The sequence below is a fragment of the Ammospiza nelsoni genome, chromosome 2 (genome assembly GCF_027579445.1).
Source record: "Ammospiza nelsoni isolate bAmmNel1 chromosome 2, bAmmNel1.pri, whole genome shotgun sequence".
NCBI classification, from domain to species: Eukaryota; Metazoa; Chordata; class Aves; order Passeriformes; family Passerellidae; genus Ammospiza; species Ammospiza nelsoni.
The window spans coordinates 95,355,052-95,368,353 of record NC_080634.1 but is presented as its reverse complement, the minus strand read 5'-3'; the positions used below and the strand labels follow the sequence as shown (position 1 = coordinate 95,368,353).

Sequence of the window (13,302 nt, the reverse complement as noted above, 5' to 3'; positions counted from 1 at the left end):
AAAAATTCAAATGATATCATAAGAAAGTGATACTTATATGGTAATTTCATGATACTGATACAATTTTAGTTGAAATTCACTGCTATACCAACATCATTTTTACTTACAGGCAGTCCAGGTTGGCCAGGAAACCCTTTTTCACCTTTTAGCACACCAGGAGGTATAAGACCAATCACTTCACCTGGATCTCCCTATAATAAGAATGGAAAAAGTAAGTCTTGAGCATAAATTCAAATACATTCAAACTCACCAGGAGAAGAGAGCTGTAGCTATGCATACTTTGGAATCGTTTGGAAAGCTGACTTTAAAAAAATCACCTTATTTCTTTTAATTCAGCTAGAATTCAGCTCATAGAGATATTAAAAGTTAAGACCTTAATTGCCAAATGTACTCTAAAGCATCCTGAAGAGATTTCAGTACCAAAACTACCTTCATACCTCATTTCCTGTATTGTAATGGGTAGTCAGAATGATTTTTCCATGAAATCTATCACTACTACAGTGTCACCACACAATTGGATCATATGGCCTGGCTACTGAGAGGAGTGGTAACCTCACAATCTCCTTCCCCCACTGAGATCTTCATGCTTACACCTAATTTTGACATAAAGGCCATTTACGTGTTCTTTTTCTTCAGGAAAGGAATACACTTTAGAAAGTCTTTCTTTAGAAAATTATTCTGATTGCCATCCATTTCTTTATGTTCCTTCTTTTGAGAGTAAAAATCATATTTCTCCTGTGTTTTTGTACAAAGTTACAATATGGTAAGTGATTTTATTTCAGTTCTGTACCTATGCATAAATGTCTAGGGAAGAAGCATCTGAGTACTTCAGTTTCTATAATGAATCAGTTCTTTCCATGTGAGAGTATGAGAAATGGACATTTTAATAACTTGGGTTGTCATGTCATTACAAATTTGAGATTACTTTTAGACTTATATTTAGCTTACAGTTCCAGATAATATCTGTTCATTTAAAAGACAAAAGGCTCTTGAGTGTCATTCAATGCTTCATTCTCCAGTTCACAAAATGCACTCAGATACTTACTTAGCTAGTCTGATTTTTTGTCTATATGAAAAATGAGTCTAGTATGTGTTGGATGATTCTCATGTTGTCGGTATATGTAGGACCTTCTTCCACAAACATCATCCATGTGAAACTTTTTAGATACATCAAATGTCAATATAAAACCAAATGTTTGAATTATAAAACCTATCTAAATTTTATACCCAACTGGGTGGCCACCGTAGTGTTTATGCACAATTAATGACATGTACTGCTTCTTTTCTGTTGTAATCCATATAACATTTACCCTTTTAAGACCTGCATGGAACAACACATATGTCCAATTGTTATAAAGTGAGGAGGTCACCCAACTGTCTTTATTTAGTGGTTTGGAAAACAGAGTACAAAGTGAAACAAGGCAATACAACTTTTCAGTCCTTAAGTAAAGACTGCTGCTAGTCTTAAGGGGTGTAGAGATCACACAAATTCTTATTCTTAGAAGCAGGATAGAAATACTCTAAGAGTAAAATTTACCTTCATTCCAGGAGGTCCTGGAGGTCCCTGCGAAAAAAACGTACATAGTTGTTACTGCTCCTCAATATTGTATATATCACATCTTAAACTCAATATCATTTTCTATAGATATATTTGCATATCAAGAGTCAGCCTTAAAAAAGTGAGGGAAGGAGGAAAGAATCTACTTACTATACTTCCAGTCAGTCCTGGTAAACCTGGGGGACCTACTGGACCTCTTTCACCCTAAGGAGAACAGAAAAATTGGTTTTGTTTAGGGAACATATGCTTGAGGGGTTTTTTAATTTCAACACAAAGATGCTGTTATAAACATATGCAAATGTCACCTTTGTGCCATTACATCCTGGAATGCCAGGTGGACCAGGAGGGCCATCTTGTCCAGGAATGCCCTACATGAAGAGAAAGGAAAGAGATTAGCAATATTAGTAATAATCCAGACCAGATCCAGACTAAAAGTTTGATATTCCTTGTAAAAAACATATATTTAATACATACAGGAAGGCCTGGGTTTCCTGGGAAGCCTGATACTCCTGGGGGGCCCTGCAATTGAGAAAAACACAAACTGAAAGGACAAATCCACAAAACAGCAAGAACAAGCTGCAGCCCAATTTGCTGACAGCAAAAATCAGTAGCATTTAAACTTTCTTGACAAAATATCTCTAATCTTCAAAATCTCTTCAATATGTCATCTTAGTAATGAACAACTGAAAGTAACCTTTTATATTTCTTTAACTTTTTAAGCAGTAAGAACTAGATCAGAGCCTCATGTAGAGGTAAAAAGGAATTCACAGGTGTTCCCTTCTCAGAAACATTGTTCCCAAAATGAAATTTACTGTAGGCATCTCTTCATAGCAGAAGATAATGTTAACACACTATAGAGAAGCTTCTCTGTCTTTCATACTCTTGAGTGTATCAATTCATTCTTACTATCAAAAATCCTACCAGCTGAGATAATTCTTTCTCCTTGAACAGCTTTTCAGTGTAATGAATCATGCATTTAAGTTGGCACATAATTTTCATACTATTATCTTACTTATCCATGCTGCATTTCCTAAAACATGTATTATGAAGCAGAAAAGATGTATGGGAATCCTCAGCTCAGAGTGCATTTGCTTCTTTCAAACTTCATAATTGCTAAAATACATTTTACTTACTCTGCAGCAAACAAATACATTTGCCAGGAGGTGCCAATTTATATTAACACTCAGGATACCCCAGGTCAACATGAACATCATGGATTGAAATATGGATTTCTTGATTTAGCAGAATATCCTCTCTGTAACACCTCATAAACTGCAGCTAATTCAGTAAATTCTATTTGCTGCAACAACTGCAGGCAAATGGAGAACAAAACTGAAAAGGCATTTTGAGAATTGGTGAGCAAGAGGGTATAGCTGAAAATGTATGCATCATTATTGGCCAAGACATTTGAATCCTCTTTCATCATGACAGTAGGAAATGTGAAAATTCTCAGAAAGAGCTTGGCACGCCAAAAAACCCCAACAGGTATGGCCCTGGCCAACACAATATATTAAAAGAAGTTCTATATAAGTGCCCCATTTAACAGAAATGACAACAGGAAGATCACAGATATTCAGAGCCTCATCTATCAAAGTTAAGGAATCTTTGTCCCTGGCTTTAATTTGCTCATATGTGCTCATGACTGTGTCAGCTTCTCTGCTGGAGTGCTTCAAGGGTAGATGGCAAATATAAAGGAGAATTTTGAAAGAGGAAATAAGGTTGGTTCATTCTGAAGCTGGAAAAAAGCCTTTTGGTATGTCAAGAAGGTATCAGAGGCACACTAAAACCAGTGCTGTTGACACAGTGATAAGCATCAGGTAACAATGCAAATTAACAAAGGTAATGGCTATCCAATGCAGTGAGAAAATCAAAGGTAAAAGTGATAATTTTGAAATTATTGTGCAGCTCAAGAGGATGTCATTCATTAACTCAGAGACTTCCTCTTGCAATTGAAGGCAGCCAAACCCAAAGACATCAGAATTGCAAGAAAGTAAGAGAACTCACTCTTGTTCCCTTTGTTCCTGGCAGTCCTGGTTCTCCAGTATCACCCTGAAAAGTAAAAGAGAAAGCTTTATCTTTTCTTGAGACAGCAATTTAGGGAAATCTGATTGTTTTGAATACTAAAGCTGAAGTTCTTACCTTAAGCCCTGGTGGCCCAGGGGGACCTTCAGGTCCTTGCATTCCAGGAAACCCAATCACACCCTGTAGTCCCGGCAAGCCTCTTTCTCCCTGTAGAAGAAGAAAAACTAATTAGCAACTACACAACTGGATCTCCTTCTTCAAGTAACTCACATATCCCATTTCTGTGCTCAAGGAACCTGGTAAGTGGCAAGAAGCTAGATGTGACAGCAAAGAGTTCATGTTGGTACTTGAAAGAAGGATTATTATAAATAAAGAAATATTCATATTCAATAAATTTAAATAATAGTTTAAATACTAGGTTCAATAATAAATTGGCAGGGGCTGAGTGTGGCAAAACACAAAAGCACTCTTTAAATATTAGTTAAACCTTTTTTCCTGGACAGCACTCTTCATAGCAGATTTATTCTCCTGGTAACAGGAAGGTCACTTTACCTCTAATAAAACTTACCTGCATTCCTCCAGAGAGGCTGCTAAGTCCCAGAAGAAAATCTAACAGCTCAAATCAGCAACTAAATTTCTGAAAACCACAAATATCACTGTTTGGTGAACTAGTGTATGAACAGCAAACACCACTCTTCTAATACACAGCAGGTTTTGGAGACCAGGTTTGTCACTTGTACTTGAATTTCAGGTTGGTTCAGAAACAGGGTGCTTCAAGATACAGGATCTTCCCAAGAAGCTGAACACAAAACTATATTTGTATATGTGTTATCCTTTCGATTCTCTTTTAATGCTGTATGGGACATCTGTGCTGTCCCTCTCTCTATAGTTCCAAATGTATTTAAATCAGATAAATCTAGAGGCAGAAAACGTATCCACATTCTAGATCAATATTGCAGCTATTATACATTCAACTATATTTGCACTCCCACTGAAACCGACAGGAACACTGTCTGAATAAAAGATGCAAAACCTACACGTAGGGAGAGAGGGAAAAATGTATGCATGTCAATCCCTGGAAACAGCAAATCAAGCAAATCCAAAGCCACTGGTTCCATGCAGGAAGTAACCAAAGTTGTCCTTTCAAGGACTGATGTGAAACGAGCAGAAACACTTCATCCTGTCAAAAACTGTGGGAATATTGGATGAATAAAAGGTTAGTGTGAAACTGAAAAGAAGAAGTTTTACAAGTTTGGACAACGGCTAAAAACATGGCACCTGCATAAGAAACTCAAAACACAGCCATTTTCAAAGGATTGCAAAAAGAAAATAAAATTAACAATGTTCAGAACCCACATAAAAGGAGAGTACAGAGACTTAAGGATTTTCAGTGAAACAGTGACAGACAAAATTGCAACTCATAATTAACAACCAATTTAGCATTTGATTTCAGGATGGCAGTTAAGAATAAACTTTTCTCTTGTTTGCCGAGGACAAAAATTCCCAGAAATATGCTGGCTACTCAGAGGTCAGCTGAGGACTGAGCACACATGAGAACACTGGAGTCTTGGAGAGCTCATTTGTCCAGGAAGTATTACAGGCATCCTGCAATGAAAAAGTTATGACATGCAGACAGAGGAAACTGAGTGATAACCAGCAGACATGGTGCTATAGTGTCAGAAGACGAGAGGAATTGGAAAATTTGTGGAATTACTGGGTTGATGTTGTTTCTTAGTTCCTTGTCCAGGATTTTGTTAAAATGAAGAGACAAGGGGAAAGGGACATTATTGATGGGTATGAAGAGCACGGTCAAGGAGGGAGGGAGAAAACTCAAACTGAGATGATAAGAGCACAAGGGAGTAAAATCAAAATAGCATTAATTTATTTAAAATTCCTGATAGAAAAAATTATCCTGCTGCTTCTCCTCTGCATCTCCCCACAAAAATAAAATTTTCCGTATAAGAGTACTTTCTGAGGCAAACAGTTCCTTGAAGTGCTGAAATGGCTGTAATTTCCAATATTCTTTATCATGGTTTGAGAATTCTTTATTTGGTTTGAGCCAAATCTGAAGCAGTGTGCTAGACCAGAAAACAAAGCAAAACAAAGCAAACATCAGAACAGCTGGAGAAATATGTTTCTAGGTCAGCTGTAGAGGTACAAAGTCCAAGTTCTAAAATAACTAAAATTGTTTTGAAAAATATTTGAAGGAAGAATGCATCATGATGGAGGTCTCTGAATGAATGTTGAAATAATTAACAAGCTGAAATATACCTGTAAAGTTAAAGAGTTTAACATAAACCCATACTTTGACTGGCTAATTTGCACTGCTGTCACAAGCATTCTTCATGTTGTTCTGCCATTCAGACCAGAATTTCCCACTGAACCCTGGGCACTTGCTCTCATGACCTGCTGCGAGATAGGCTAAGGAAGGAGAAGACACCCAAGTATATACAAGAGGGTCTTCCACTGCTGAAGGAATGTACAACATGTGCAAATGAGAAGAAAATGAGATTATTTTGACAGCCACAGAGAAATATGCCCCCTGTGCACCATAGGTGACTCACATCAGCAATGTGTAACACGGCTCACACCACCTGCACTCAGAAGTTCTGCCCCTGAGGATTTCACTTTGAACCACTGCACCCTGCAACACAGAAAAATAGTCCTTCCTCCATTCTTAAGGAAAGTTAAAACTGAGCTTTACAGATCAGATTTTCACTTGGTCCTTTTGACCATTCTGGAACTGTAAAAGGGCCTGTAAATCACTTACTAAGGGAATGACTGCTTCAGCTGGCCAAGGAGGTTACCTAAAGGCTTAAAATACATAAAAACTTGCAACTTCTAAAGCAACTATGGTCAATTCTCTTAAGGCTATCTTCAACCTTCCAGGCTGCCCTGCCTGAGGGGTAAAACAGCTGGAAGAGCACAACAAGTAACTTCGAGCTAAGATACATTGAGGTTTCCCTGGAAACATTTTTATTTTCCTACTTAAACTGTTAGGCCAAGAAGAAAAACAACTGGCTATTTGTCCAGAACTTCTGGACACCCAGTCAAGGTACTGGATGTTCCAAGGCCTGGAAAATATAACTCCTGAGCATGTGGAGGTCTGTACCACCCCAAAGCCTGCAGACTCATGATTTCTCCTTCTGGAACTGAGCTCATTTTTTTGCAAGACAGAAGGAAACATAAAAGAGACTGAACATTTGAGAGCTGCTGGATCCCTCTCTGCATGCAACCTGTAGGGAGTCATGGACTTACACACTGCTAACACCTCTCCCTCTACTCTGCCTTCCCAATTGATTTTACTGCGAAGTAAGCTCAGGGTAAACAGTCCAAACTAAAGATTGTTTGTAAGTCCAAATTTCTGCAGTTTTAGGCTAGACAATTAATAGGATTTTACTTCTCTATGTCACCCATGGACACTCAGAGAAGTGAGGGCAACCTATTCCACTGAGACCCAGTAAGAGACCTTAGGGATGCCTTCTGGGTTCCATTTCCTTTCTTTAGTCCAGGTATCAGTCTTCCTCTGTACAACAGCCTTAGAAAACGAATGGTGTTGTAAGGACTAACAAATAAAGCTTTTACTTCAATACTTTTGTTTGAGTTAGTACAAACTTCCATCATATTTTTTTTGCATCAGTGATACTACACTAAATTTCAGTAAAATTCAGAGTACCTACAGTGAACAAGACAGTACAGAAACTCTACATCCTTAAACTGTAAAATCCTGTGCTAATGTCACTGGGTAGATCAGACCCCACAGACCAGTGAGGTACAACAGTCCCATTGCTGCATTCCTACCTGAGATGGCTCACTTGGAACTTTGAGATCACATGGAGCTATCACTTATTATGCTGTACACAACAGACATAAGCATGTCCTGAAGACGCCTTGACATTGCAAGGAAACACTTGATCTGCTGCATCCTTCCCCTGCTTGCCTGCCTGTTCCTTCCTTCATTCAATATTCCAGCCAAACAGTCCAACAATAAAGTGCTTGTGCTACATTCATGCTGCAACTCATTAAGCACATACACTGCATAAATTGGCAAGCACCAGGTCATCACTGCTACCCCACTTTTTTTTTACTCAGCTCTGAGATTTTTAGCTGTGATGCATGAAGAACATGAGACTCTGACTGCAAGGTTATGTATTGTTCAAGTTCCAATATTCACAGCTGCAAAATCTTGGCAAGTAATATTGAAAGAGCTTCTGCTTCTTACAAATCAATTCATGAGACTCAAAAATTGAAACAGATGTAACCATGTCATCTGTACCTCTGCTGATTCAATGCAAGCTGTCAGAAAGCACAAAGGAGAACACATTACTCAGCTCACAAAAATGAATATTCTGCCACTCAACTGCTGAAAATGTGGAAGTGCTACGTAAAAGACAGCAAGTGCTCAGTCACCACTGTACTCATTTAATAAGCAAATGTCTGTGTTAGCTCAGCTTTTGTGAAATTCCTTTGCATTAGGTAGTTCAAATTAAAATTGAATAGACTTCTAAGCAGACATGAACCTGTTAAGAGCTGAACTGCATGACCTGATGGGGTTTTTTCTGACACCTACCCTTCCAAATTAGCCATGAAATGCTGTTTGGCACATGGAACAACCGCAGATTGCTAAGCAAGAGAGTCACATAAAGTAAGTCATTTCAGAAGGTTCAGCTGTACTATATCAAGGGCTGAGGGGGAGGAAATAATCACCACCCCATTATAAATTATTTCCCCTATTACTTTGCCTAGGGACTACTGGACTGGGAGGTTTTAGGCTTGAGAGACTGGTAACATGGATATAAATCAGCTGCTTCCCAGAGTGTGGGCTCACAGGCTGTCTGTGTCTGTACAAATATGATGTTCTCAGGCTCTCCTGAGACTCGGGAACATGGTGAATAATAATGTGTAGATCTTCCCAAAGCCATTTGAAAGATGCTTCAATTCTTAACATTTGCCTCTGCCAGAGATCCCCCAGCAGCTGAAACAGCAGGACAGACACGTGTCTGTCCCTCAGCAGAAAATGCATACAGCTCAGTCTAAGGGAAAGATGTCACAGGGCAGCTAAACTGATCTACCCAGCAAAGGTGGCTCTTCTCCTTTTAAAGGGATGGTGCCACCTCACCCTTCTTTACACCAGCTGGTATGATTCCCTCAGACAGCTCAGTTCACTAAATTTACTCCCTTTTCTCTAGTGAGTGAACTTGGTCTGGCCTCTGTGAGCTGAGCCAGGTGGCCAGGCAGCTGCCAAAGCCCATGTGAGGAGCACACAGCAAGACACAAGGACACAAGGTGGAATGGAGCTAGAGCAGTTTCTCACACCAGCACAGTGGGGTTTGCTGGAGCTCCTCCACCACAGCTCCTCAGCTGTGCCTTCGCTGCAAGGGAAACTGAGCTGGGAGCCAACAAATCCTTGGCCTTGCCAGAGGGCTGCCTTCAGACCACTGTCACTGCTGACTCCAACGTGTTATAAACTCAGAATTCTTCCCACAAACACACGTGCTATCCTTTTCCCAAAAGTTAACATTCAGTGAACTGAAATTCTACCAGGGGCATACTTGGCAAATAAATGCAACTGTTTCAAGATGTAAACTGGCAATGCAATTTCCAAACAGACTTTAAAAAAAAAAAAAAAGCCTGATTGTTAACAGGAAAAGCTGCCATTCAAAACAGTCATCACACCTTGATGCTCCAGTGCGACCTCATGAAATCCACAGCAATGGACTGCATGGTTTCTACCCAGCCCATCCCCAGCCCCGTGAGAGGTGAGTGCAGGCTCTGTGTTTGTTCCTTCAGCTGATGTATCTACAAGCACTCAGTGAATTGGCTCCAAGGTGTTGGACCAGTAATTACAGTAATTACAGCCCACAGTGGGAAACAGCATTGTGCAACCTGAGCGTGGCTCTCAAGTCACAGTGTTTCTCTCAACACTCTTTCAAACATGTGTTAGAGAATTGTAATTGGCTCAGTGTTACTCAGTGTTACATTAGAGAAGGCACAGAGAATAGCCAATTCTTTATTAAAATGGTATTTTTAACCACCAGAGGGAGCACTGGCCCGGAATATATGTCAGGAATAAAATAAACATGTACAATAAATGTCATCTGTTTGTCCTCAGCTGCACTTAGCATTTTCAGTATTTTATTGAAAGTGTGAGGTGGATATCAGTCAAGCAGAATTACTGCTATATGCTTACAGGAGATGTGTCCTCAAATGCACTGAGCATGTTTGACATTACAAAATTCCCACTGCACATTCTTCAGCAGAATCTATCTGCACCACAGCTATACAGTTCTGGAGCCACACAAGTAACAAGCAATTAATTACACAAACATAACTCTGCAGACATGCAAAGAATCTGTGTAGGAGCTCTGTAAAGATCTTGGCTCACCCAGAAGTTTTGGAGCCGAGTTCCTGACAGTAAGCGGAGTGGAAGAGGGGCTAAGGCAGACAGAGGGGGGGAGAGTCAGCAAAATCTGGATTCTTCATTGCCAGGAAGTATCTGAAAGAACTCAGTCCCACGAAAACACGAGTGCAGCATTTTTGGCATGGCCAGCAGAAGGAGCAGCCATGACAGTTTCACATTGCCAGGCTGGCTGAGGCCCTGAGCAACCTCCAGCACTACCAGGGCTGCTCTACACTGTATTGACATGTGTGACAACAAAGGGCCACCCCAAGAGCTGCTGGGGAACAGCACTCTCTTCCCCATGATCTCTTTGCCATGGTGTTCACTCTGCATCTCCTTCTCCCTCTGCTCCTCCCCAGTGACTTGCTCCTGTGGGACTCCTCCAGTGCCACAGCCAAACGGGCTCTCAGGCTGCATTCTGAGGGGAGGACACTGGCAAGCAGCTATTTATGGAGCAAAAGCCAGTGCTGTACCCTTAATTCACAGGAACCCATACAGGTTCATATACCATGGGGCAGGCACCCTGATCACCAAATTTCACTGTGTGTTTTTACTCCCTGGCAGGATTACTCCTTTTACTATGAAAGTATCCTTTCTCAAGGGTCATAAATTCACAACACTGGGGAACCTCTGCAGCTTGATCCAAGATGAGCCCAAACCTCCAACAGTGACTCCATTGATATAAACATGTCATTAGAGGGCTTTTCAGGTTTAAGGTTAAGGGACTGAGCCTGGGCCTCTGCCTCCTAAAGAATGCTTAGACCAAAAGCATATTTCTGTGACACCTCATGGCTGTACAGAACATTCCTCGGGAAGCTGCTAAGTGTTTCCCAGGAGTATAAAAATAGAAATAACAATCTTTGATTATCCTTTCCCCTACATATCAGTATCTATGTGCTTAGCTGGTGCTCAAGTGCACGGATATAACAGCGTGTCTCCAAGAAATTCAGAAGCTGAATAGGAAGTAAAGGGAGTGAAGTAAAATTAACATTCAAAAGCCAATCATGGCTATCATTTAACCAGTGCCAAGCAATTGGTTTCCTCATCAATTGTATCAATATCATACAATTTCAGTTAAACCAACTGTAAGTAAGAGCTGCTCCCTAAATAATTTAGAAGTCTTCCTCATGCAATTCCTCTTCTTCCCTGACCCATAGTTATATTCCTCATTTTCCAAATGTAGTAGTCAGTTTTTTCAGTGCAGCTGCCCAAAGTTCACATATTAGGACTTCCTGAGCCATGTACACTCTTACCTCAAGCTCTCAATACTCCTTATATTTGCACGTCTTTGGTTCGTTGTGCAATACTGCATTCCAGCACAGATAAATGTTACAGATCCAAAGTAGCTGGGATGCTGAGGGGGTACATATTCATCCATAGCATGATTGAGAGCATGGTATATGAAGTACAGAAATAGAAAATGAGAGAGAAGAAGACAACTGACAGCAACTAAACTTTATCTCCAGCTGTGGAAGTCTGCCTGCAGAGTTTGGCAGTTCAACATCAAAGTATGTGGTTGTTTTTTTGTTTAAACTTTTCTTGATTTAAAAAAAAAGGGAAAAAAAAGCCCAACACAACAATACAGCTTATGATGTTTCAGAAGGAAGTCACACAAACCTTTTTGCAAAGGTACACATGAGGTTCTCCAACTTTATTTTAGTTTTTAAATCTTTTATCACACATCGGTCAAGGAACCTCTTCTCATCAGCTAGAGTCACTCAGGGGAACAGAAGAGCCTCAAAGGATCATAAGGGAAGAGGATGTTTGAAGGACAAATGTGTTTGCACTGTAAAAAGAAAAAGGAAGTTCTATCACCTGCATACAGGTTGAATCAAAAGGGTGCTATATTTCCCACCCCTTCTAATCATCTGTTGAATACATTAGGTCTGAGTAACTCTTCCTTTGTTTTATTACACATTGTATTAAATCACTTCCAGTGTTGAAGGTCCAAGAATATAAGGGGTAAAAATGTTCCACACCCTTCCTACTTCATTAATGAAAATTATTTAGCATTTGTTTGCATTTGGCATTGTTTAAAGGCTCACATTTAAAGATGAAACAGCAGGGGGGAAAAAAGGGTCTTAAACTTCTCTGGGTTTTTAATTTATTTTTGTTCAGATCCTAGACTGGGAATGAAATGTGACATTACATGCAAGTTTTATTCTCTTGCCAAAGGTTCGTCATGGACATATTTACAGAAAATAACCTCTTCCATAAATAGTAAAAACATGGGCAGCTGGTCCTAGACAGTACAGACTGCAATAAAGTTCTCATAATGAGCTACTCATATCTTGAGGGCATGCGACAGACAGCACTATTTGAGACAGTGCTAGTCTAGCTGCTTTTTTGAGTCAGGTTGGAAATGGCATTTCTAAAGATTAAAACTTTTTGAAAGTTCCACAGGAGTAAAATATCTTTCCACAAAATAGATGAAATACTCTGGCTTCTGACTTTTAATCACGTAAATATGACAGGGCAGACAACATTGTGACACAATGAGTGTCTCAGAAGTGTCAATCAGTGCTTCTTCACTTAATTGTCTCTTGATTCAACCAGATCCACTGTAAAACAGACACGACAATATATATCTTTGTAATACCTCCAGGGCTGTTCAGCCTAAGGCAATAAAGTTAATAAAGATGCAATAATTATTAACAATAATGAAAACAAGTATCTTTCTTATTTTGACATTGTAGATCATGTCAGTATCTTTGTCAGTAAGTGCCAGCCAGAAGTTGGTGTATTGCTCAGCAGGTGGCTTTAAGTTTTTTCTGCCCAAAAAAGGGGCAGGGACACGTGAAGAGGCCGGTCAGAATAAAGGACATCCGTAATGTCTGACTGCCACCCAGAGGAGCCCGCGGGGAAGTGACACAGGCGGCTGCTGGGACACCGCCAGCCCGGGCACAGCCCTGCCCTCCAGCCCTTCTCCTTCCTGCTCCTCCCGAACGGAGCCCAGCCACAGACTGCGGCAAAGGCAGCCTTGCTATTAAAGCTTATCCTCCGGAGAGTTTCACAAACACTAGATTCCCCCTTTTCTGATGGGGGAAACGGGGTCACTCACTTCTCCTGCCTTGACACCGCTTATTTCACTGCATTTAATACTAGAATTTCCTACAGAGATCCTTTTATAGGAATTTCACGGGGCTGGACGTGTCCTTGCTGGATTTCCAGCTTCTGTTTCCGCACTTTCAGACAGAGACTAAGTTTGAGTTGAGGTGCTGTGATCACATCCTTAACTCACGATCCCATTAAAGGTACTGCCATACAGATGGAGGCAGCACTGGTTTCTCTGTTCATTGCTTGCTGTACAAGCCTTTGGTAT

The 13,302-nt window shown here is 40.2% G+C and overlaps 1 protein-coding gene across 1 annotated transcript in view; it reads right to left on the bottom strand.

Moving 5' to 3' along the window:
• The window catches only part of COL4A1 (collagen type IV alpha 1 chain), a 122,143-nt gene that overhangs the window by 52,273 nt on the left and 56,568 nt on the right, over positions 1-13,302 (bottom strand). Inside the window, exons 3-9 of the mRNA XM_059467172.1 lie at positions 3,698-3,787; positions 3,563-3,607; positions 2,033-2,077; positions 1,864-1,926; positions 1,709-1,762; positions 1,538-1,564; positions 108-191 (exon numbers count right to left, since the gene is read on the bottom strand). Of these exons, the coding sequence (XP_059323155.1) occupies positions 108-191; positions 1,538-1,564; positions 1,709-1,762; positions 1,864-1,926; positions 2,033-2,077; positions 3,563-3,607; positions 3,698-3,787 (408 nt within the window). The remainder of the gene's footprint in view (positions 1-107; positions 192-1,537; positions 1,565-1,708; positions 1,763-1,863; positions 1,927-2,032; positions 2,078-3,562; positions 3,608-3,697; positions 3,788-13,302) is intronic.